Source organism: Takifugu rubripes, chromosome 4, assembly GCF_901000725.2.
Source record: "Takifugu rubripes chromosome 4, fTakRub1.2, whole genome shotgun sequence".
Taxonomy (NCBI): domain Eukaryota; kingdom Metazoa; phylum Chordata; class Actinopteri; order Tetraodontiformes; family Tetraodontidae; genus Takifugu; species Takifugu rubripes.
Genome location: NC_042288.1, coordinates 1,258,006 through 1,281,909, shown reverse-complemented (window position 1 = coordinate 1,281,909; position 23,904 = coordinate 1,258,006). Strand labels below are relative to the sequence as shown.

The 23,904-nt window shown below is 52.0% G+C and overlaps 1 protein-coding gene across 1 annotated transcript in view; it reads left to right on the top strand.

Annotated features, from left to right (window-relative positions):
• adgra1b (adhesion G protein-coupled receptor A1b) overlaps nt 1–23,904 on the top strand; it is a 75,194-nt gene that overhangs the window by 33,785 nt on the left and 17,505 nt on the right. Inside the window, exons 10-11 of the mRNA XM_029835151.1 lie at nt 7,630–7,840; nt 8,183–8,391. Of these exons, the coding sequence (XP_029691011.1) occupies nt 7,630–7,840; nt 8,183–8,391 (420 nt within the window). The remainder of the gene's footprint in view (nt 1–7,629; nt 7,841–8,182; nt 8,392–23,904) is intronic.

Here is a 23,904-nt window from a genome sequence, read left to right as displayed (position 1 = left end):
CTTATATCTGTATGTTCCTAACGGTCCATCTGTTGATAAAATGAAGACTCCCATTATTGATGTAGCTGTGAGACGTCACCGGCGAATATTGGGCGCAGGCAGTTCATCCGTGGAAATGACGGAAGCGTTGGGTTCTCCTCGGGTCGACCACCTCGTGGTCCCGGTCCTTTGTGGCGGTGGATTGACGCCACGTTATCACCCCCCATTTAACAGATTGAATGGCTGACAAATCGAATGTCGAGTCCGGGGGAATTCTGATTGAACTACAGATCCCGCGGGCCTACGAGTCCCCCCATCCTCTGCCTACATCCCACTGCAGCTGGAGGAGTGGGGGGGGGGGGGGGGGGGGGGGGGGGTTGTGGATGGGATCCTCATTGATCAAAAGGGGGTGGGGGTGGGGTTAAATCTGAGCAGTGGAATGAGCTGATTATGGTAATGCCTGAACAAATCGATGACAGGGATGTGTGCTTGAGCCCCCGCTCAGGTGGAGGGTCTTGGATCCTACAGCAGGACCTGGCCAGGTCTGACAGTCTGACACCAAACAGCAGCTACAGGTGGCTGATTAATGGACTGAAATGCGATTTCAGCTGTGCTGAAGCTTCGCTGCCTTGGATTTGTCCGTATTCCAGAATCTAATCTGACCTCACACTCCTCCGACCATGGGTGCATGGATAACACGGTGAACGGAGCCTTTTCAAACGCGAAGGCTAACAAAACGAGCGTGACTGGTCTCAGTGGGCAAACACTGTGGGCCTCGTGACGACATGGTTCCATGGGTTTGGTGGTAGCTTTGTAGCCTAACGGCTTCTCTACGGCTTGAACTTTACACTGCAAAAACTCCCCCAAGTCTTACTGTATTCCTTCTATGTTGCGCATGTTGCGAGCGTAGATGCTAAACGTGCACAGCGTGGGGACCCGGGGTTGGTAGCTAGAGCCGGTCCACTTTCTCTGGGTGTTGTCTTTGCTTCGCAAAATAATTTAACGAGGAAAAAGGCTCCGAATATAAACGACTGAGCAAATAAACGCACGTGGCCACAACGTGTTCATTCTTTAGCCATTTCTGGTGCCTCACTGTGGGGACGGTAGACACGACAGCCTGAAACCCTCTTGAGGGGGGGCCGAGCTCCTCCAACACTGACCAGTACAACAGTTAGAGTTTTATTTTGGAGTAGCTGAAGGATTAGTGGAAAAGGATTAATACAGTTTGAACACTGCTTTAGTTTCCTTGCAGATTTGACAGATGTGCCGTAGCGGTGCTCAAGGGCACGAGGGCGGCAGGAAGTTCCAGTTTAAAACGAGGCTGTTGAGGGGAGTCACATCTCTGAAGACGGAGGCTAATGGAGGCTTAAACACACACATGCTCAACCTCTGTTTGGGTAAATGCTGCCGATAGAGGAGAACAATGGAAGTTTGCTGTGATCTTTCAGGCGTCCCGAGGCCGCGACACATCCACGAATGATCCTTATAACTCCCTGGAAACAAGAACGATGGGATCCAGAAAAGGTTCCTCATTTGCGATGAAGATTATTCTCTAAAATCACGGTTGTTTTGTACCATCAGGGGGCGACCGAGGATTCGGTCTGGTTTTCAGGATCACGACAGTTTATCTCAGTTCTTCCCAAACCATAAACAGCCGATGCAACAGCAGCCGCCCACAAGCTTCTAACGGAGGTTATGTTATCAAAAAAGATGAACTTTGTCCCTCCTGTGCATTTCCATTCTCGGAAGTCATTTTAAATGTGGAGGTTTGTTTTTTTGTGTAAGTTTTGTAAATCGGATTTTCCGCTGTAAACAGCAGCTCAAACGTAGCGAGGCTTTGAATGTAGCGGCGCCTGATAATTTCACCTTTTGGCAGCTGTGTTGCCAAGCAGGACGAGTTTGTCCCTGTTCGGTATGCTTCCGTCCGGACCCAGTTGGTGCGTCATGTGAGGGGACCTGAGGCGCCTCATTATGTGGCGCTCAGTTCATTCATCTCCAGCCGTTCTTCTCTCCCCTGAGCATGATTCTTCTTCTTCCTGCAGACAGGCAGGGAGCCCCCCAGGCCCCCTCCAAAGCACCGTCTACAGTTGTACCCATATGCAGGTGTGTGAAGGTGGAATTGATATCGTTTAGCACAGCTGTGTGGAGGAGCCTCGTCGAGCACCTGTGCTGAATTATCACATCACGCCGTCATCGCATCATTGCGCTCAAGAGCAAGTTTAATGTTTTCGCTTTTCTTGGGGAGGGGGGTATGGGGGGGGGGGGGTTGTCAATCCAATCAAGCCATGCATGAAAAAGCAATTGTGCTGTGGAAATCTTTGAGATGTTCAGGGTTTGATCTGAGCTGACAGGAACCTTGAGAAGATAGTTCATCATGGCCTGATGAATGAGGTCCCGACAGTCGTGAATATTCATGTTAACTCCGAGCTGATGTAAAGGCACTCAACAGGCAAACCGCCAGGTCGCCCCGATTCCCATCACCCAGGATATTCCCGATACTTTCTAGCTGATTCCCACTACAAACGGGCCTTTTTTCCTCTTTGTTCCAGTAGAACCGGTCCAGTAGCCAACACTCTGCTCCCCTGTGTGTGTTTGTGTCACATCAGTTTTCCGATGTTCCAAAATCGTGGTCATGGTGATTTAGGGTTGCGTAGGTTAACTCCAATTAAGGCGTATATGTGCGGAGCAAATTGATTTCCTATTGCATTATCTGGGTTCACACTACGCAGCTTTCAGAGTGGTCCCGTTGCCATGGTGCTCAGCCAGTCGGGAGTCTGGAGGTCTGTGGGATGTTCCCACTGCTCCGGCGGCAGGCGTGGCCGACTTCCGTCACCAACCGGTGTCTCGGAGGTGTAGACAGTCGATGTAGACTCCTCGGTTTGGTGGAGGAGAGCTACAATAGCCACAAGTCGTTAAAAAAGCATCACAGCGCACTGTAAAAAATGATGAGTGAGAAATAACCTGGGAGCGGGGCTCCGTTAGTGGGACCTTAGAGCTCATGTGTGGGAAGCTGAGGGGAAAGGGGTGGGAATGAGATGGCTCCAGTAGATGGAGCTGCGACCCATCAACCTTCAGGAGGAGCTGCAGCGGCTGACCCCACCGCTATGACCCTTTGGCCCTGCCTGTCCAAACCAATAGGTGGATTAAGAGGAGCAACTGAGGGTAGCGACACTCCCAAAGGAGCTGGAGGCTCCTGGATGAACATCAGAGGTATCACATCAGGCTGTGGGACATGTGAGTAGCATATGCTCGTAGATGAGAAGAACATCAATCGATGTACGAGACAGCTACAACTCAGCTGTGGTCCCTGAAGTGGGCGGAGCATCATACAGACAGAGATCTTATAGAAGTTTGCCTGATGTAAAATCATCATGTGCATGTTACATCAACAAAGTGAAGTAAGAAGCTTCCTCCTTCCGTGACATAAAGCGTAGGAAGATGAATCTCCAAAACCTCTTAAATTTTAACGGCCTAGTGTCTATTTCTGTAAACGCTCCAGACATTATTTCAACAATTCAGTGCTGCAGGGTCGTCCTCTCATATGTGGCGACGGGATTTATGGGAGACTTTTTGGTGTTTCTAATGAGATTTAGGTGGACCTTTGTTTGTATCTTAAACGCCTTTCACACTGCACCAAAATAGCCATGGACGCTGGTCGAATGACCCCGCCACCGACCCGGGACGATGACGAGAGGCGTCCCGCGTCGTCCCGCTAACGATGGCGTCGACGCGCCTGCCTGAGTTAGCCCCTGAACGCAGGCTCATCCAAGGACAGCCGTGATCTGCTCAGCTTCTGCGGAGAGGAGATTCAGCAGATTCCAGCCACTGAGCTGGTCACAGTTATTTATGGTGATATCACATCCTGAGCTGCGCTGAGTGGCCTTATTACCAACTCTGGACATTAATATACGCCCACTGAGCCCGGGCTAAACCTCCTGAGCGTCTCCAGCTCTCAGCCACTGGTGTCCTTCGTGTCCTCCACCGCTGTCCTCACTCCTTCGCTTTGTAGCAATAAAGACGACAACTGTCGGTTACGATCCGTCCCGATTAGCCACAAATTCCGCTCAGACATCGTTAATGACACACTGGCATTGTTCAATCCCCGCTTAAACTTTGCAAAAGGGACAAAATCGCACGGCCCAACAACGCTGCCCCGGTAAACCACGAGGACCAGGGAGGCTTCAGACCTCTCAGAGATCAGAGATTTCAGAGATCTGGGATGGCTTCCTTTAATGGATTCAACTTCAAAACAAGCTCATTCCCCCACATAGGGTGACTTTCACCTGTAGTCTGTAGTCACACCTGAGTGCTAATGCTAGTGCTAATGCTAGTATTCAATAACTAAATCCGATTTCTATCCTTCTTACAGGTTTTTGTATTCTTTCCTCTTTTTAAAGTATTCATTCATGTTTTGTATTTTAGGCTTCTGGAACAGGTGTGTTCACGTTCTATTTATAACACGAGGACAGTTTGGGTATTTATAATTGGCTTTCTTTTTCTCTGCTCGCGGCTGGTGTTGTAGCTTCGCACTACCGGTATTTAGTTATTTAAATGATTAGGCCTTGAAAATAGATTTGGCCGGGTCAAATGTGTTCCTGTACCTAGCTAAGCTCAACATCAGTTAATCAGGCCACAGTTTCTCACAGCCTGGTGTTTTAGTTAGTATTGGAACATTTGGATTTTGTGCATTTTCCGACCCTGGAAAAACAGCTCGGGTGACTCACGGGGATTTTGGGGGCCAAAAACCTTTTTGCGATAGTGAAACACAAAAAAATAGTTCATGTTCTGAGTCGTGGTCGTGGAAAGACTGATGTGGCCTGAGGGACTTGTCAAGGTTTCCATCTCTGGGATCTCATGAGCACTCCAAGACGACGACGCACGTTTTTGTATAAATTCTTGCAAAATGTGTGGCAATGAAGGGAGGAGCGCGTTCCCGCCGCTTTCCCCCACAAACAAGCCTGATTTCCAGCTGTAATTCTGCTCTAATACCCCCTTCCACCCATTCAGTGTAACCTGTCTGCAGAGAAGGGACTCATGTTGGCATGGTAACCATGGAAGACTGAGTAATTCCTCCTGATAAGTAATGCTAACAATGACACAAATTAATAAAGCATGAGGGGGGGCGACCTCTCCGTGGCATCCGTCACCCAGCATTATGTTGCCTGTTTGGACTTTCCAGGATCCCGTTCAACCCTCCAACGAGGGAGGAGGAGCCGGGACAAGGTCCTGTTGCCGTGATTCATCCCCCCCCCCCGCCCGCCCCAGGTTTTATTTGTCATGTTAGCAGCGTCTGTGACTGCTGTCGCGACCGCACGCCTCTGATTTCATAAAATATATATCAAAAAGAAATATGCAAATCTTTCCTGGTGCTTGTCAGCAGTTCCTCCCGGCTGGAGACGAGCGCTGAAGATGCCCATTGTGGCAAACTCATTTCATTCATGGCTAATTTTCCAAGTTGCCGCCTGCGCGGATAAACACAATTATCTCTCCCACAGATAAATCGACAAAGCTGGAGCCTCTTCCCTCATTTGGAATTTGAAAATTCAAAAGATATCGACGGATATTCCACATTGATTTCAAGCTAGCGACAGGAAGTGTTGATTCCACTGTACGTAGATGAAGCAATGGTGAGCGGAAAGACATCCTGACATTCACCTGGATGCCCTCTATAAGGAACGGGGGGAAAAAAGCAAGGGAGGGGGGGCGAGGCTGATCCCGCAGGCTGGAGCGAGAGACGGAGGGGTGCGTGATTGTGGTTACTAAGGCTACAGCATGCTACCCTGTCAGACAGGGAGAGGCTGAGAGGAAGGTCAGACAGCTGAGACTCGACCGGCTAAATCAACTCTGAAGCGAGAGGTCTCCGTCCGTGCTGGGGTGGGGGTGTTGTGGCGGCGCAGCAGCACAGATTAGCACTCAGAACAGGAACCTCTCGGCTTGTACGGCTCCCTCTGGGTGGCAAATCCCTTTGGAGCGCCACATTAAAGCGGATAAAAGATGTTTAAAAAGACGCAGATAAGATTTGTATTGTGGCTCGAGAGGAGCGTTCCATCTGGAGAGGAAGGTCACCCCGGCGCCAGTCCGCACCTCTGTTGCCTGATGTCTGTATCCCGGGATGTCCCGGAAGCCGTTTGGAGGGAGGAAATAAGACAACATAAATTCCAAGGCAGGGATTCTCCATCTTTTGTGCCCTCCCCTCACATGTGTACACAGGCAGCGGGCTGGAAATCAATAGCCTTCAAGAGGGAGTCAATGCACAAACTAATAGCCAACAAACCCGCCGCTTCTGACAAAGGCGCCGGCTGCGATGTAAAGAAAACAGAGCCTCAGCACGTTCCCATTTCCTCTCACACTAGTATTTCTCAGGATAATACGAGGGCCCGCCGGAGGAAAACGCTCCTCGTGGCAGAAGGGGCGACCTGACCTGTGCTCGCCGTCATTGAACAGAGAGCGCCGCAGCCACGAGGAGCGTGAGCGTGGAGGAGGAGCTCATTTCGCCATTTTCTGATGGAACGTCCCACTAAATACCTCATCCGGTCGCCGTGACGGCGCCTCTGCTCCGCCCACCTCGACGCGACGGTCGCGCCGCTTCAGAAAGTCGGCTCGTTGCGCAACAACCCTGGTTGTGCCGCTCAGACCTGCTTAAGGTCTGGGAGATCTGGGAGATCTGGGTCCTTGAGACGGTCAAATATTTGGCAAAGCTCGGTGCAGACGCCTGTGGCCTTAATCCAGGAGGTGGGAAAGGTGCACGGACATCACATGACGCTCCAACCGTTATTATATTATTAATATGTTGAGCCCGCCACTACAGCTCCACAGGATTCAGCATAATAGTCACATGACCTCCACCTCTGTCGGGGGAAGGAATTGCAGGAATCCGCACAAACTCCAGATCCCGAAGGTGTCGGCTCGATCCCTCGTGCCGGTGCTCTTTATTTATCTGTGGGGTCCATTTCTGGTGGGGGGGAGGACCCTGGAAACGGAGCTACAGACGCTGAAATGTGTCCGTTGGCGTTGTTAGAGGGCGACGACCTGCGGGAGAACAACCCAAAAGCTTAAAAGCTGCTGCCTTCTGCCCAAGGATGGGCGCGCGCGCGCGCACGCCCGCGCATCCGAGCGCGCTCTGGCCACCAGGGGCATCCATGCTTATTTCCGTCAAGAAAGCGTGGTCGAAACCACGTGACCAGACCTAAGGACAAATGCTACTAATAGCAGTAATGTGAAGCCTTTGGTGTCAGGGTGGGGGCGTCCGGAGCACCTTCACATGGCCACAGCAGTGTTTGGTCCCAGAGCCCCCCCCCCCCCCTCTCCCACCCAAGCGCCGGGGCTGTTTCATTTCCGGGATCCCCCCCGTGTGTTTATCTGTGGGAAAGAATGGAGTGTCAGACCGTTTGTCTCTTTAAATCAACCTGCAGTGTTGATGTGCCCTCGAGCTAACATGGTAAGAACCATCTGCACCTCTGCGGCAGGAGGTGCGAAGAGGCGCGCGGATTCTCAGCCCCGTGGTCTCTGGCGGTCCCCTCCTCCCGGAGAGGAAAAGCCAATCACTCACTTTGGGTTTTAAAAGGACTTTGTTGGTTTGGGCGCACCTGGAGGAGCGTGTTTCATTTTCATCTCTTCTTCTTCTCCTTTTTTTTGTTCCTCCGTCCGCAGAACTCGGTGGCGGTCGCCTCCATCCATTTCCCGCTGGCTGGTCCGCCTCTCTCCTCTCCTGCGCTGCAATCTGTTGATAACTCCACTTGCAAGCTGCAGTTCATCGTGTTCCGCAATGGGAAACTCTTCCCTTGTACGGGGAATTCGTCGAACCTCGCCGACGACGGCAAGCGGAGGAGCGTCTCGACACCAGTTGCTTTCACCAAATTAGGTAAGCGGAAATTCGCTTTCTTTCTTTCTTTCCTCTCCGTGGACGTGATGTCAACGCCGCATGCGTGTACGCAGGCATACGCGCGCGCACACGCAGTCAATGCGCAACACGTTGGGATGGAAAAGCCGCTCCACGTGCAATGGGAAGGGAGCCGCCGCCGCGTTCCATCCCAGCGGAGGAAGCGGCTGCAGCAAACTTGGAGCGGAGTGTTCCCGTCGCCCGCCCGCCGCAGTCACTCGGACGCGCTGCTGGGAGCGTGTTGCGCATGCATGGAGCCCGCGCTCTCGCACACTTTTCCACTCGGCTTCACTGTTTGAATGTCTCTGGCTTTTTTTGTTGCAGATGGCTGCAGCCTCGGGAGCGTCGTGCACTCAGTCACTATTGCGCTCAGGCACTTCGCGCTGGGTGTAGACCCCACCGCGGCGTACTGGGATTTTGACCTGCTTGATGGACACGGTGGCTGGAGGGCAGAGGGCTGCCACATAACAGGCTCCGGGGGGAACACGACCACTATACATTGCACCCACCATAATAACTTTGCTGTGCTAATGGTGAGTAGCCCACTCTGGGATTTTTACCCGTCACGCATAAAGTGTCGTCCAACAGGGCCTTTTATGGATCAAATCCACCGTTTTTTCTCCACCACGGAATAGTCACGTGTTCTAAGAGGCACTTCATGCAGGGACCTTTTAAAGCTTCCTTTATTGTTGCTCTTCAGCGGAGGGAAAGGATTTGTCAGATGCGCTGCGGGGATTTATTGGCTTTGGAGTAGAAGCGCGACACTAAATTGCCCCTATAGCTATCCGGAGGATGAGAACTTGCCTCTTTCGTATAGTCTGCCGCCTTTCCTCCCCCCAGAAGCAGCAGCAGCAGCAGCAGCAGCAGCAGCGCAGCTGAAATAGACGCGATGCTCAAGAGAAGCAGGCTGTCGGGGGGCATTCGCCTTCAAGCGCAAGTGGGGCGCTAATTGGTCGCAACCATTGCCGAGCAACAACAAAAAAAAAACAAAAAAAAACAACAATGTTGGACCGCGATGCATAGCGTCGATCATCGCTCAAGTTGCTCACGACGCCGCCGAGATGCCTTCTCCTGACGACGTCCCCGCGCTCCAGTTGATTTCATGAGGAGAACAGCGAAGCGCCCCGTCGCTCCTTAGAGCCGCCGCGCCTGGTCCGCTTTTTTTTCTGGACGCACAGAAATCCTCCGGATGTTTACCGAAGAGTGGGACTCGTTAGACTGGGAGGTCAGTCCTGGCGGAGCATGAAACTGTTGTGCTTGACATGTCGCTGCTTTGGCGAGTTGCTTCACACACAAAAAAAAAAACTGCATGTGAATCCGTTGATATTCGTGTGTGGAAAGAAAGAAAAGCGCCGCAGAGGAGCGAGAGAGTGGGGGTGGTGTGGTGGGGGGGGGCACGGGGCGCTCTAAGGAGGCTGTGCAACATCAACAGAAGGACAGATGCCACAATGTCGTTGTGCCTTTTTTTTTTAAACGGGTGAACGCGGGGTGGGGGGGTGGACGCGCGCCGTCGTTCGGCACCGCGTCGCTGGTGCGGTTGTGTTCGATTCAGCCCCCGATGCTGAGCAGGTCCAGTCACTCGCGAGCGCCGCGGGGCCGGTCCACATGTTGGTGTTGCGCGAGCGTTTGCGCCGAGCCGTGCGCGTCTGATGCAGTCACCACACCCGCCTGCTCCGCAGTGCCCGAGAAAAGGACCTTTATTTACGGGCGCGTGACATCACCGCTGCTGGCCTGGCCGCGCGCGCTGTTCCCGCCGTGACCCCCGCAGCTCAGCTTCTGCGGGTACCTGTTGCGTAATGCCCCCTTTTCCACGTCAGGGTGGTGGTGGTGGTGGGGGGGATGGTCCCCGAATCCACCTTTGCGACTTGGTGCTTTTCACTTTGCAACGTCGGGCTGGTGGAGGCTGGAGGAGCTCTCCATCCCATAATGTCAGCGGCGACACGCTGCCGTCCGTTGACAGTTTGCCTTTTCAGAGCGCCAAGGACGTTTTCACCGCGCCGCTCGACGAGCCCCCCTCAGAGCAGCTGCCTGCTGCTTCTCCTGGCGTGTGTGTGTGTGTGTGTGTGTGTGTGTGTGTGTGTGTGTGGCCACACAGTTCCTCAATTGGAATGTCAGGTGTGGACCACACATGATTTTGGAATACCAGTAGTAGTAGCAGATGGAGGAGGCGGTCTTGGGAGCTGCGGTTTGGGATGTTAAAGGGAGCGATTGTAGCTCGGCTCAGGAAGAACCCCCCCCCCCAGATCACACAGCTGGGACAGACCCCCCCTGCCCCCCCAGATCACACAGCTGGGACGGGATGTCATGAGAAACCAGGCAGCAGCAGCAGTTGGGGAAAACTTTAGAGCAGAGGTGTGGGGTTCTAAACACATCCTCTTGGGGGGGGGGGGGTGATGGAGCCTGGTCTGGTGTTGGGGGGCAGACAGCCCTTCTTCTGGATTATCAGACGATTATCTGGATTCGGAGCGGTCGCTCCTGATTTCAGGACCAGGGCCAGTTCCTGAGCACCTCCTGGCCGGCCCTGTCCTCCTGCCCCCCCCCCCAGGCCTCTGTCTGTCTAAAAAGGAGGGCTGACTCACCCGTTTACAGCAGTGCAGCCTCATCATCTGTCTTCATCGCTCTGACAAGACTCACCCCACCTCGCTACAACCCCATCGCACTCACACACACACACACACACACATGATTTTGCTAATATATTCTATATTTGAGCAGATGCAGATGAAGGTGTAGGATTTGATTTTCTTCAACAGTCCACGCTGCTTAATATGCAGCAGCAGACCTTTAGAAACCACTCACATGGGGGGGGGGAGGTTGGGGGGGGTGTCGGCTGGCTTTTAAAGGTATCCAATCATAACAAAGGCCCTCAGGCCACGAACCAATAAGAATGGAGGCGTTGAGAGATGTATCTCCGTACATCACAGCAGATCAGTAATGAATGCAGGGCTGAAGTGGATCCTGCCTCCCAGTAACAGGGGGGGGGGGGGTGCGGGGTCGATGCGCCGGGGATGAAGGGTTTATTTTCACTGAGCTGGGATTCAAACCCCACACCTTCGTTCTGGGCGCCGCCCGGTGGACGAGGAGTGGCAGTCGTGCTAGTTGGACTAATGCTCCACCCTGCTGCTAACGTGTCAGGCACAATCCCCAAATTCCTCCTAAAGCTGCGTCTTAGAAGCAGGAAGTGGTGAGTAGGCGGCACCATGTGAGGCTGCCGCCATCACAGCGGGTCAACGTGCGCGCGAGCACAGCGTCGTAGGTTCAAACGCGGCGGCTGTGCAAAGGCAGCATTTTAGAATCCTTTTTTTCTTTGTGGAAAATGTCCCTAAACGACTGCCTGTCCAACAGATTGCAGCCTTAACCAAGAGGGAGCAACTCTGCTCTGGAGGAAATCTACAATATTTATCGACACTTCGTGTTGCTGCTGCTTGTTTGTGAGCTAATCTGACCTCTTTTCCGGCTCCGAGGGGCTTTACGGGCTCACGCTTGCTTTCAAAATGGCCAAACAGCTCTGGACTCACTTGTCCTCGCCGCCGCTCCTCCATCTTGAACCAAACCAACCGCGACAGGATCCCATCTTGATACATTAGCTCTCATTGGCTGAGCCGTCTTGCAGGCCGAACGCCGACGTTACATTAGCGCTGACGGCTAGCGGGCCGGCGCCGTTGTGGGGATCCACCCCGGAGATCCCAGAGGTCATCAGATCATCGGCGCGGAGACGCAGAAAGCATGACATCCGTGTCGTTTTGGCTCCGGAGACCATCTTTATTCTTTATTTGGATGGAGGATGTGTAGAAGGCTGGTGGACGCCAGCAGTTTATTCAAAGCAAACCCACATGTGGTGTTTTCTTATTTAGCAGTTGTGGCTGATACACAAATAAGTTGCAGGGGGTGTGTGTGTGTGTGTGTGTGTGTGTGTGTGTGTGTGTGTGTGTGTGTGTGTGTGTGTGTAATAAGCCTGCGGTGTCTCCTGCAGCTCGCGCTCATTTGCTTGTTTGTGCCTCATTTTCTCTGTTTTTCCGTATCGAACCCTTTCTGAAGTCGTGTGTCCTCGTTAGGTCTTTGTCCGCGTCCCCGCTCAAGGCGGACGTAATGAGGCGGCTTTCAAGCGCTCGCCCACAAGTGACCCGCGGCGGCGGCGGTGTTAACTTCATCCTCCCGCCCCTGACTTTGATAGCGCAGTCTCTGTTTGCACGCTAACGGAGCTTTTACTGCGGCTTGTTTTTAACGACCACGCCTGTTTGTAGGGGCAGTTGGTGGTGGTGGTGGTGGGGGGGTGATGCTAGGCTGGGGGGGGTGATGCTAGGCTGGGGGGGTGCCTTGTCGCTGTGTGTCAGCCAATGGTGGATTACACACAGCACAGGCTTGACACTTCCTAAAGCCCAAATTAGCTAATTAACTGAATAAGCACTTTTAAATAAGCTTTCTACCAATGAAATGAGCAAAATCTCGATCATTTAGACCCTCTGGGTCCTATATCTCTGATGTCATCGCTCAGCATGCCGACATTTATCTCATAACATTGACGTTTTTGTCGCTAAAATGCAGTTCTGAGTCTTGGATCCTCTTCTAGCAATTAAAATGTGTTTCTGGTGGGAAAACAACGAAATGAAACCCTTCCGAACGTGTTACGCGTTCATTCCTACGGTGGTCGTGACATCAGTGGTTGTTACTGTCAAAGAAACAATAATGATGCTACACGGAGAACCGGAGCTCTGGAAATAAGAAGCTTTAGCAGCGCCGTAGCTTCCATCGGAACGACCCTTTGGTTAACTGGAGCAGCCGTTACCGTGAACGTTTGAGAACTGATTAAATTGTCAGATCACATCCCAATCAAAGACAATGTAACAGGACTAATGAAGTCAACAGCCGAGATGTTTGGGTGCTTCACAATTAGGAGAATAAATAGCTGCATTCATCTTCTCTTCTTTTCTAATTGTCAAAATGAAACGATCATCTCTTTCGCCCTCAGTTTAGACCCAAGACTCAACGTTTTTATTGAATTATTTTGATGAATCGATACATATGTATCTATATTTAAATCCCCGTTTACAGTGTCGGCGTCCTCAGGCAAAAGGGAACTCGGGACACGTTTCTTTACCTTCCCGAAGAACCTTAAATGATGCGCTAACGGTTTGAAACATGAATAAACGAATCCTTCGGTATGAAGACTGAAAACACCCGAAGGCGCACGGAAACATTTTGCCAATACAGCGGGACCTCTACTTACGAACGTCTCAACGGGAAAATATTTCCTCTTGTTACGAAGGAAATTTCTGGAACGAATTAATTTCGTAAGTAGAGGTCCCACTGTATTATCAGAGCATTAAGAGCCCATTGTGAGTAAATGGAGTCGTGATGTCACGTCAGCGTCACAGCAAATAAAGAATTCCTAATTAATTATCAGGCAGCGTGCGCAGCAGTCGGCCATCGGAGAGTCGCTCTGCCAACCGCTGGTGTTCAGCCCCAGGAAAGAGCTTTCTTCTGTGGGAGGATGGAGGCAGCTGGCAAACCGTGCGCAAGGAATTCCAGAAAAATGACACAATTTTCGACAGCAAACCTCATCTCAGGGTCTTTGCTTCCTTGACCCGACAGCGAAGCAGGAATGGCGGGAACGCTCTTCCCTGATTAAGGAACGCGTGTTCTTGGGCTAATTCACTGAGCAACCGCTAACTCTGAGCTCCGTTCCCCAGCGCTACCTCACTTGCACTCCCTCCGACTGTGACAGACGAACACATTATCCTTTCCATCTGCAGTTCCCCCCCCCCCCCCCCCCCCCCACGCCGCCGTTTAGCGCTTGGCTGCGCGGACCCACCGCACATAAGTCGAGGTGTAAATATTTCATAAGCGCGCTCACGTCCTGATGGTGAGCGTTAGCGTTAGTTGATGTCGTGCCTGATTACCTCAGCACGCGGGGACGGCCTTTGTTTTCGCTGCGACCACATCGCTGGCGTAGACTCGATTCATCCATCCTGGGGGGCGTTTGCTGCCTCCGCACTTGTGACGTGTGCATGCCGATGCCTCTGTCTTGCTAGCCGGTATCCCGAAACGGGCTTTTCTTTCCTCTCTCCTGGTCGGAATTCAGGACAACTGTGGTTCTCCTTACATTTTTAGGTCAGGCTACGTGTTAGCATGTTGTTGTTCCAGTGTAGCTCCTCAGCTCCTGATGTATAAAGGACGTTAACGGTGTTGAGAGCATCTGTGTGTGACGGAGGGAGTTAATTGGCTCGTCGTTTGGATGCTGTTTGCATTCGGTGGCTGATTAATCCACAGCCGGAGCCGCGCTGCACTTTTAGAGAAGCTCGCTACGACCTGCGCTAGCTGACAGTATAATGAGTCGCTGCTTTTCGGCTGCATTTTCACAAACAATTAGTCACGTGCAGCTGCTTGGAGGATGCGCGAGGCCGTTTTTTTAAAGACTTATGGAGGGAAGTGCATCGGCTGTGCGGGGGTGACCCACCAAGGGGGTTTATGACCGATTGTTGTTGCACCAAAATGACGTCTGAAATCTGGTTATCTTCATTTTAATCAGCCCACAAACACGATCCGGCCTTTTTTTTTTGTGCGTTTGCCATTAAACTTGACGCCGCTGCGTATCGGATTGTTGCGGCGTGCTGGGAAACGGCGACGCTGAGTTTCTGCGCACCAATTTCAGGCTGTCACGGTGCCGCTGACAGTTGCTGCCACGGTAACAGCCAAACAATAGGCCCACGTCGAGCCCTGACACATTTCATTGTTAACGTAATTTTCAAAATCGTCCTTTTAGAGCGAGCTCAGAGTGGTCGATTCCTAATCCCAGTCGAGCAGCTGTCGGCGGCTCGGAGTGATTTGTTTTTCCTGCTCGTTCCGCTGTGCTGATCATGCTGATGTCATTGAGTTGGGATGAAAAGAGATCCTTGATGTGTAAAAGCCGCTGATTCCATTAACATTCATCCATTCATCACCCAACATGGCCTCCGGTGACGATCCTGCGACGCCACCGATCAATTCGGCCGTGCGCTTGACCTTGTGCAACAGGGAAAGAGCTCCGGTGCAACGTTCCCGTTATTTAAAGGGAATTCCGCCCATGAAAATTCCTCGTTGTCCCAGCGGTTTCAGATGCACGACGGTGGAAACTATTACTGTTAAACATCCTGAATGTGTCGGGTGCTTTTGCCCCACAGAGGTCGGCAGTGCAATGCATTCTGGGAGGATGAGGTAAATTGTTGCACTTGAGCCTGAGGAGGAGAGAGATGAGGGGCCCAACGTGCACGCTCCCCGTTTCTGCCTGCTCGTTTCTTCTGCCGTGTCGTTCCAGCTTCCCGTCACTGACTGGTTCTACTGGGTTGAGTAGAACCCCCCCCCCCCTCCTCGTCAGCTGGTCCCTGGCCCACGGCGTGACCCTCTCTGGGCCGCACAGGCAGCTTGGTGGAAATGAGGACACGCCATGTAAATATTTCCCCTCGGCTGGGTCGGGGCTGGGAGCACTCCTGCGCATGTTGCCCCCCCCCCCTGTTCCCAGAATCCCCCTGGAGCTGGCACCAGACCCGGCGACGGAAAATCAACCTGTTGAAACAACTTCCTGTCAGGATCATGACCTGCATGTTGCTCCTCTTGGTTCCACAGAGTAAACTACTGTTGTTGAGGTGTCGGCATCTTGCTCAAGAGCACTCTGGAACTCAAAGCAGAAACTGAGTGAGCTAATGCTACTTGTACAGGTAAAGGTGGGATTTGAACCCACACAGAGAGACTGGATGAAGGGACGCCGCCCCTTTACAGGTGTTAGATGGCCAATAATAGCAGTAAACCAGCCTATAGATGTGCCCGTATCATCAAAAACAGCCGAAAGTACCGTGATTGAAAGAACAGGAAAAACCCGCAGTTAGGACCCTTCATCAAAAAAGTCTGTCCAAAGAAACGAGGCGATTCTGAGTTTTCCAGACAGAAAACCTCCCTTAACAAAGAAAAAATGGAGTCAATCCCCTGAGAACCTCTTCAAAGACAATTTTTTCTCCTCGTTGGACAGTCTGAGACGCCAGCTATAGGTGGAGAACCAGGCTACTCCTGAGGCGAAGCAACGGGGAACCTATAGATTTGGGTTGAACAGGACCGTCGACTCCGACAGAGCTCCGACCGCGGTGCTAACGACCCAAACGAAGCCGAACCGGGCTCCAATCGCCTGTATCTGATAATGGAGGGAGAGCGGAGCGCCGCCCTGCTGGAGGGATTTATCTGTCCTCCTCATCTCTGTCCATAGAAGCATTCCTCATGTTCTCACTTGGAAGATCTCAGCGTTTCATTGGTGCGTCGGTGACGAGCTGTTTGCCGTTCCGCCCCTAATGGAACACGTTCTTGGTGCGTTTGTTGTGTGCACGCTCCGCTGCCTCCGTTCAGTCTGCAGCATCCGTCACCCCGTGTTCGCTCAGCGGCTCTCTCGGGGGGCTAAATGTCGCCACGTTTAGAGAACATGGCCGTGGCCGCCGCGGGGGGGTGGGGGGTCCAGGTGCACACGCACGGCCTCTTTTATTGATGATTCTGGAGACACTGGAGGAGATGAGTCAGCCGGCCCTCAGACAACACCTAGCAACATCACTGCTAGCCTCGCTTTAGCTTTCCCTGGCTCTGGTTCTGGCTCCCTGTCTTCCTCCTCTGTGTTTAGTGCTCGCTAGCAGGCTAACAGCAGGGAGACGCTAGCCCCTGTGAGCAGAATGACGCTGGGATTAATGAGAAAGTGCAACCGGTCACCTCCGGATCTGGATCCTGGCCAGACCTCGACATCTGTGGATGGCTGCTTTAACACAACCTGCTTTGCTCTATTCTCACAGTCTCACCTGAGCTAGCTTCTTTGAAATAGCAGCACATGGCAACATATTAAAGCAACTCCCAAATTACCGCTAAGACGTAAATAAAAATGGATTAATTCTGTTATTTTTGGTTGTTACATCTTTCCGTATGTCCCCCTCGTCCAAGAGATGGCGCTGTGTTCGCAATGGTTCCGTTATAAAAAGGTTGGAAAGGTTGATCTGGAAGTGAAGCGGAAGACGGGGACGTCCAACCACGTCTGTTGTGCAGCTGCTCTGCGGCACCGTTTGGGGGAGGGGGGCGTCGTGATGACGCTCAAGCACGTGAGCCGATGCTAGAACGGCAGCTTCAGTTTGCATGGAAGCTACGTGGCGGCTAACGAACCTCCTCTCCGGTTCTGTTGTTTTTAGACGAGGAGCCACCGACTGAACGCGAGTTCTTACTTGAAACCCAGATTCAGTCGACTGCGGAACCCAATTTAGCTCAACAAACATGAAAGGCTCCTAAAAGGTTTAAACAGAGTGCAGATGGAAGCTAATCAACAGTTAATATCAGGGAAAAACAACACGGTATGAATAATTAGGAATTAAAGCACAAATGATTCGTTAGAATAATCAACTGCACGTCCCAAAAACTAAAAGGAAACGTAAGTAAACAGCTGGCTGAAAATAATGACAAGAGTTTTTAGCTAAAATAACTGGAGATGCAGACACAGGTGAATCACAAGGGGGGAAAGAACAAAGACAGAAGTGTAAATCAGGACAGGACACAAGAGGAATAAAGCAAAGTAAAAAAAAAAACAGCAAGAGTCCCCACAAAATAGTCGATTATGACAGAAATAGTGCGTAGAGCTGAATCTTATACCATCAATTCCACCAGCTGTATATGCTAGCATAGTGAACCCTTACGCATGGGTGAGGGTAGGGCAGCGGCCTGAGGCTCAGGGTCAGGGTCTGGGTCTGGCTCAGGGTTAGGGTCAGGGTCTGGCTCAGGGTCTGGGTTAGGGTCAGGGTCAGGGTCTGGCTCAGGGTCATGGTTAGGCTCAGGGTTAGGGTCAGGCTCAGGGTCAGGGTCTGGCTCAGGGTCAGGCTCAGGGTCAGGGTGAGGGTCTGGCTCAGGGTCAGGGTCTGGCTCAGGGTTAGGCTCAGGCTCAGGGGTTGGTTGGGATGGTTAGGGTAAAGCCCTGGATAATGCATTATGCCTATGGCAGTCCTCACAAAGATAGAAGTACAAGGATGTGTGTGTGTGTGTTGAACTCTGAGCTCGACCCATTTGCCTGGCTGAGCGGCGTTGTGATTTGATAGTCACGCATTAAACATCTCCAAAGTGCCGTGATTACAAATATCTCCTTAATAGGGATTTGAGTAGCCTCAAGCTAAACACAACACATCTGATCTAAAGGCTCGAGAGGAGTGAATGCTAATGAAACAATGTCCTCTTGATGTTTGCAAAGATACAGCGCTCACGCCAGCGCCGCGAGCCTGAAGCTCCAGCGACGGCGCTTATCTCAAGGGCCTTCCTCTTTGGAACGGCGTGACGGTCTTCATCAGCTCATAATGGGCGCTGATTGGATGGATGTGTGCTTGATTCCGTCTGCTTTGATTAGCCCTTTCACGCCGGCTCCTTGCCTCCACCGCTGGAATCTTCTCAGCAGAGGTGGCCATCAAGGTTTACTGACCCCGAATCAGGAGCACTTTGACCAAGAATTATTCCAATGGTTCTATTAGATCCTGATCACTCTCACCGTCCCCAAACAAACCCGATTAACAGGAGAGTCTCCAGCGCGACTTAGCGGGGGTAGCAACAAACCTCCGGCCCGATCTCCACGCTAACGCTGCCCAGACTCTGTTGGCATGCGAACAAACCACAGCAGGCTTGATTTGCTCACTCACTCTGGTTTAGTTCCAGCAGCTACTGCTGGGAGGGGATGGTGGTGGTGGGGGGGGGGGGGGGGCTGGTGACTGGAAGACTCTCTCTCTCTCTCTCTCTCTGTCAGACACACACACTCACACACACTGCGATGGCTAAAGCATCAGCATCCACCATGTTGATTTGGTTCCATTGATGGAAGCTGTCTGACCACTTCCAGTCAAACTTAGGTCCGATCTACAGATTCAGGATTACGTTGACACGTCTTAAATGTCCGGCGTGTGTGAGACCCGAGGAAGGACCGGATGGGATTCAAGCCGGGGGGGGGGGCAATTCTAGGAATCGGACTTCACATTTCCGCCCATGCTTTGGTCGACCTTGCGTTGGATTTGAATGATAATCCGATTGATTGAACTCTGCAGGTGAAGCGTTAGAGCTCAGTGTGTGAAGTGTGTGTAAAGGCTGAGCATGGTAAACACTGTCCACACAGGTCCCCTATCAGCACAGATTCCTTGTCTAAAATCTGACTCTGAAGGTCTTTGATCACCACTTTGTCCTTCTCTTGCAGACCTGATAACTCCAAAACCAGCGTGCCTCAGATTATGGAACAAGTTTCGTTGAGTTTAGCCGTCTGATTTTGGCATTGGGCAGGGAGGAGCCGGGATTAAAGTTGTAACTACAACACAAACGGGGGATTCGGGGCTGATTTAGAAGCCAAGGGGACAATGGAGACATGTTTCGATCTAATATGGCACCGTTAATCCAGGGTAGGCTACGCTAAGCCATGATGAAATGGTGGCCACCGTGTAATGAATTGCTCTGTCAAACAGTTGCTCACATTGTCCTGCATCAGAGACGCTGTAATGAAGTGGCTGCATGGCGCCGTGATGTAATCTGATCGCAGTAATGACCATAACTGGAGTGGAGGAAACACACTCGAGCTGTTGTCTCTGGCCCACATTTAGCTAGGAGAGAGAAACCGCTGCAAAACACAGCAGCAGCAGCAGCCCATCAGTCACCATGACAGCAAGGTCAGCACAAATAATAGTTTTAGAGAGATCAATATAGGAGCTGAGTACAGCTGCTGTATGTATAGACTGAAGCTCTGCAGTCAGCAGAGCATCTGAAACAGCCGGCAAAATAGTGGAAGTTGAGCTTTTACAAATGGAAACAGTGTTTTTGAGCACAGACATTTAACCTGTGTGTGTGGTCCTGGGGTAGGGCTGGGGTTAGGTCCTGGGGTAGGGCTGGGTTAGGTCCTGGGGTAGGGCTGGGGTTAGGTCCTGGGGTAGGGCTGGGTTAGGTCCTGGGGTAGGGCTGGGTTAGGTCGTGGGGTAGGGCTGGGGTTAGGTCCTGGGGTAGGGCTGGGTTAGGTCCTGGGGTAGGGCTGGGGTAGGTCCTGGGGTAGGGCTGGGGTAGGGCTGGGGTTAGGTCCTGGGGTAGGGCTGGGGTAGGGCTGGGGTAGGTCCTGGGGTAGGGCTGGGGTAGGGCTGGGGTAGGTCCTGGGGTAGGGCTGGGGTTAGGTCCTGGGGTAGGGCTGGGGTTAGGTCCTGGGGTAGGGCTCGGGTTAGGTCCTGGGGTAGGGCTGGGGTAGGTCCTGGGGTAGGGCTGGGGTTAGGTCCTGGGGTAGGGCTGGGGTAGGTCCTGGGGTAGGGCTGGGGTTAGGTCCTGGGGTAGGGCTGGGGTTAGGTCCTGGGGTAGGGCTCGGGTTAGGTCCTGGGGTAGGGCTGGGGTAGGTCCTGGGGTAGGGCTGGGGTTAGGTCCTGGGGTAGGGCTGGGGTTAGGTCCTGGGGTAGGGCTGGGGTAGGTCCTGGGGTAGGGCTGGGGTTAGGTCCTGGGGTAGGGCTGGGGTAGGTCCTGGGGTAGGGCTGGGGTTAGGTCCTGGGGTAGGGCTGGGGTTAGGTCCTGGGGTAGGGCTCGGGTTAGGTCCTGGGGTAGGGCTGGGGTAGGTCCTGGGGCTGGGGTTAGGTCCTGGGGTAGGGCTGGGGTAGGTCCTGGGGTAGGGCTGGGGTAGGTCCTGGGGCTGGGGTTAGGTCCTGGGGTAGGGCTGGGGTAGGTCCTGGGGTAGGGCTGGGGTTAGGTCCTGGGGTAGGGCTGGGGTAGGTCCTGGGGTAGGGCTGGGGTTAGGTCCTGGCGTAGGGCTGGGGTTAGGTCCTGGGGTAGGGCTGGGTTAGGTCCTGGGGTAGGGCTGGGGTTAGGTCCTGGGGTAGGGCTGGGTTAGGCTATTCTTTGGTTTAGGGTTAGAGTTAGAGTGGGGTTGCAGTTAATTTGCAGAGTGCTACTGGTGTGGTGGGTATGGGTGAGTGGGAAGGCTGCAGTCCTAACCCTAACTCCAACTCTAACCCTAACCCTAACCCTAACTCTAACTGTAACCTTAACCCTGTTAGTAACCCTAAGAGGAGCCGTGCAGTCCTGACAGCCATACCATCAAACTTTTTTTTTTAATTAACTTTTTAAAGGAGTTTATTAAAATATTAGAACATGTTAGGGCTAGGCTTAGGGTTAGGGTTAGGGTTAGGGCTAGGGTTAGAGTTAGGGTTACAGTTAGAGTTAGGACTAGCGTTAGGGCTAGGGTTAGGGTTAGGATAGCGTTAGGGTTAGGGTTAGGATAGCGTTAGGGCTAGGGTTAGGGTTAGGACTAGCGTTAGGGCTAGGGTTAGGGTTAGGGCTAGGGTTTTTAAATCATGTTCTGATTGGAGAAAATACTTTAAAGGTCACTTCCGTCTAGCACATTTTCCAAACCTCTGAGAGTTAAACCACTCTTAAAAAACCAGGTCACCAAATCTTTGGTTTCTTCATAACAAACTACAGACCAATGTCAAATCTTTCTTTTATACTCAAGATTGTTGACAAAGTGGAAGCAATTAATTAAATTAACTAAATGAGCAATCAATTCAGCAGTTTTTTGAGTTTGAATGGAATTTTGGATGTCTTATTATCAGGGTTCAGACCCAACTGCAGCACCCATTCATTCAACAGCTTTTTTAGAGTGTTAAATGACAGAAGGGTAAACGGGGACATGAGCAAGGTGTCATTTCTGGTCTTACTGGATCCAAGTGCTCCAAAAAATCTGGTTCTGAAGACCATCTGCACTTATTTTCAACAACAATGAGATCGCCGATACCTAAGTTGGGCAACACATCTGTGCTCCAGGTCAAGGGTCAAAGGGGAGCCGGCCAATGGTCTCGTGATCCAGATGGGGCTAAAGTGAGGGATCCTCACAGCTCAGGTGCTGCTGTGAGTAACAGCTGAGGCGTGATTGTTGGCGCCGGTCACGCCGCCCCCCCCCCCTCAGGAACATTAGCGCTGCTTCCAGCCCCAGATGAGCGATTTCTTCCCTCTTCCCCACCTCACCATTTCTTCCGTGGGCCCATCCATCTACAGCGCCCAGCAGTCTCCTTCGTTTTTCCTGTCTTTTTGTCACTGTTCAGTCCCCGGCTGTGCCCGCTGAAAGATCTTTTTTTTTTTTTTTTAACCTGTCCTTTTGCTTCTCTTTGTCCGAGAGCAGGATTCTGCTGAGGGTGCGTTTCCCTGTTCCAGGTTTGCCCTTCGCGTTCCTCCCGCATCTGCATGTGCTCCACTATAAAATGGCCGCTCCTCTCTTTGCTGTTGCTTTTAGTTGCCCTTCTGAAGCCAGTATGGTTGTTTCATACTTCCTGTTTCTTCTCAGAGCTTCAGGAACCCAAACAGCTGTGGAGCTCAGTCAGAACATCTGTTTGAAGCCCCGTAGTCGGTCCCGTTGCATATTTTAGGTGCTGCTTCTGTGGTTGTGTTGCCTTGGCCTACTTAAACTGGCTCATGAGTTGAGGGTCTGGCCCATGCGGATCAGGAGCAGCAGCGGGAGGCAGGGTAGCGTGACCCCATGAGTGGCGTGAACGTGAGGAGACGTGAACGTGCTGCTTCATGAGCGCTCTGTGGATGGTGGCGGGCGACCAGACGGCTCCTCGAATAAACAGTGGAGAGACATTTAGTGGGGTGCAAAGGAGCCTCCTCGGAGCAGCGTGGTCAGAAACATCCAGGTTTAGCTGCGCTACAATATGGATGTTGCCCATATTCTTAAGCATCAAATGGCACTTTAGCGTCATAATAATAATAAAAGCACTGGATTGATGTTGTCTGTTGATTTAAATAAGTACAGACGAGTCACCTGTGAGTGACCAATCATCACTTAGTTGCTCAGTTATTAATCACCTTCCACCGCTGCTGCCTGGATCATACGTGATTTGGTCGACCTGTTTCATGCCGTATAAAGCCTCAATAGTGTTCTTTAGATTTCACTGGGATGTTGATGGAATCAGGCGAAATGAACAGTCGGCTCACGTGGGTTTGGGCTGTGGAAATCCCAGCAGCTCCCACAGGAGCTGGAGTTTCTGTTATTCTCTACCGAGTCGGTCGGATTCCCATCAGACACCTTTTGGGCTTCTCGTTAACGACGTTAATCCAGAATGTTGCTCAGCTTCGGGCTTTTTTTTAAACATCATCGTGAAGGTTTCGCCCTGAGGACAAATCAAAATGGAATCCCCTTTAATTACGGAACTGCTAAATTATGCAGATGTGTTTATGGATTGGTTCTACGTGTGTGGATCATCGCCTATCGTCCCTTTCCTGCACGTTTGATCCGGTCTCTCTATCCCACGTCCGGGAGCGCTGCTCCCTCAGCCCCACGGTCGGCTTTTACCCTCCCAGAATTCCCGACTTTTATGGGTCTCGCGATCAACTTTAATTCAAAAGCAGAGGCATTTTCCTCGGCAATTTCACGCACCTGAAATCCGGCGCAGGGCTCATTAAGACAGTTAATTTGCTCGTCTGCAATCATCACGGTTTATTCTACTTTAACGGGCACTTTTTCCTTGAATCCACCGAGACATTTTTCTTGCCTTATTACCATAAACACACTCAAAACATGCTAATAGATGACAATATCTCCCCCCCCCTTCCCGGTGAGATACTGTATGATCCTGAGAATGACCTCCAGGTGAAACTCTTATGTATTATATATAAGAGTATATATATCACATATTTATGTGGACGCCGTCGTACGTGCCTCATCTGGCCTCGCCACGGCCCCAGAGAGGATGGCACACGTGGTTTCTCCTCGGGACGCTGATGGAGTCAGACAGCGTGTATGTGGATCACTCTCCCAGACACAAACTCGCTCGGAGCCGGCGGCGGTTATGGAGATGAGGTGCGCTTTATTTAGCAACGTCATGGCGATGGAACCTGAACGGTGATGTCACCACTGGCTCCGTGCGAAGCAGGAGCAGCTTCTGTTCAGACCTTCTAACGGCTCGCGTTGACGTCTGATGCAACAGGCTCGCAGAGCCAAATAAGCCCTCAAGGTCAAAGCTGGGAAAATGGGAAGGAATGACTCCGCAAACATGCTAACGGTGCTTTGGTGG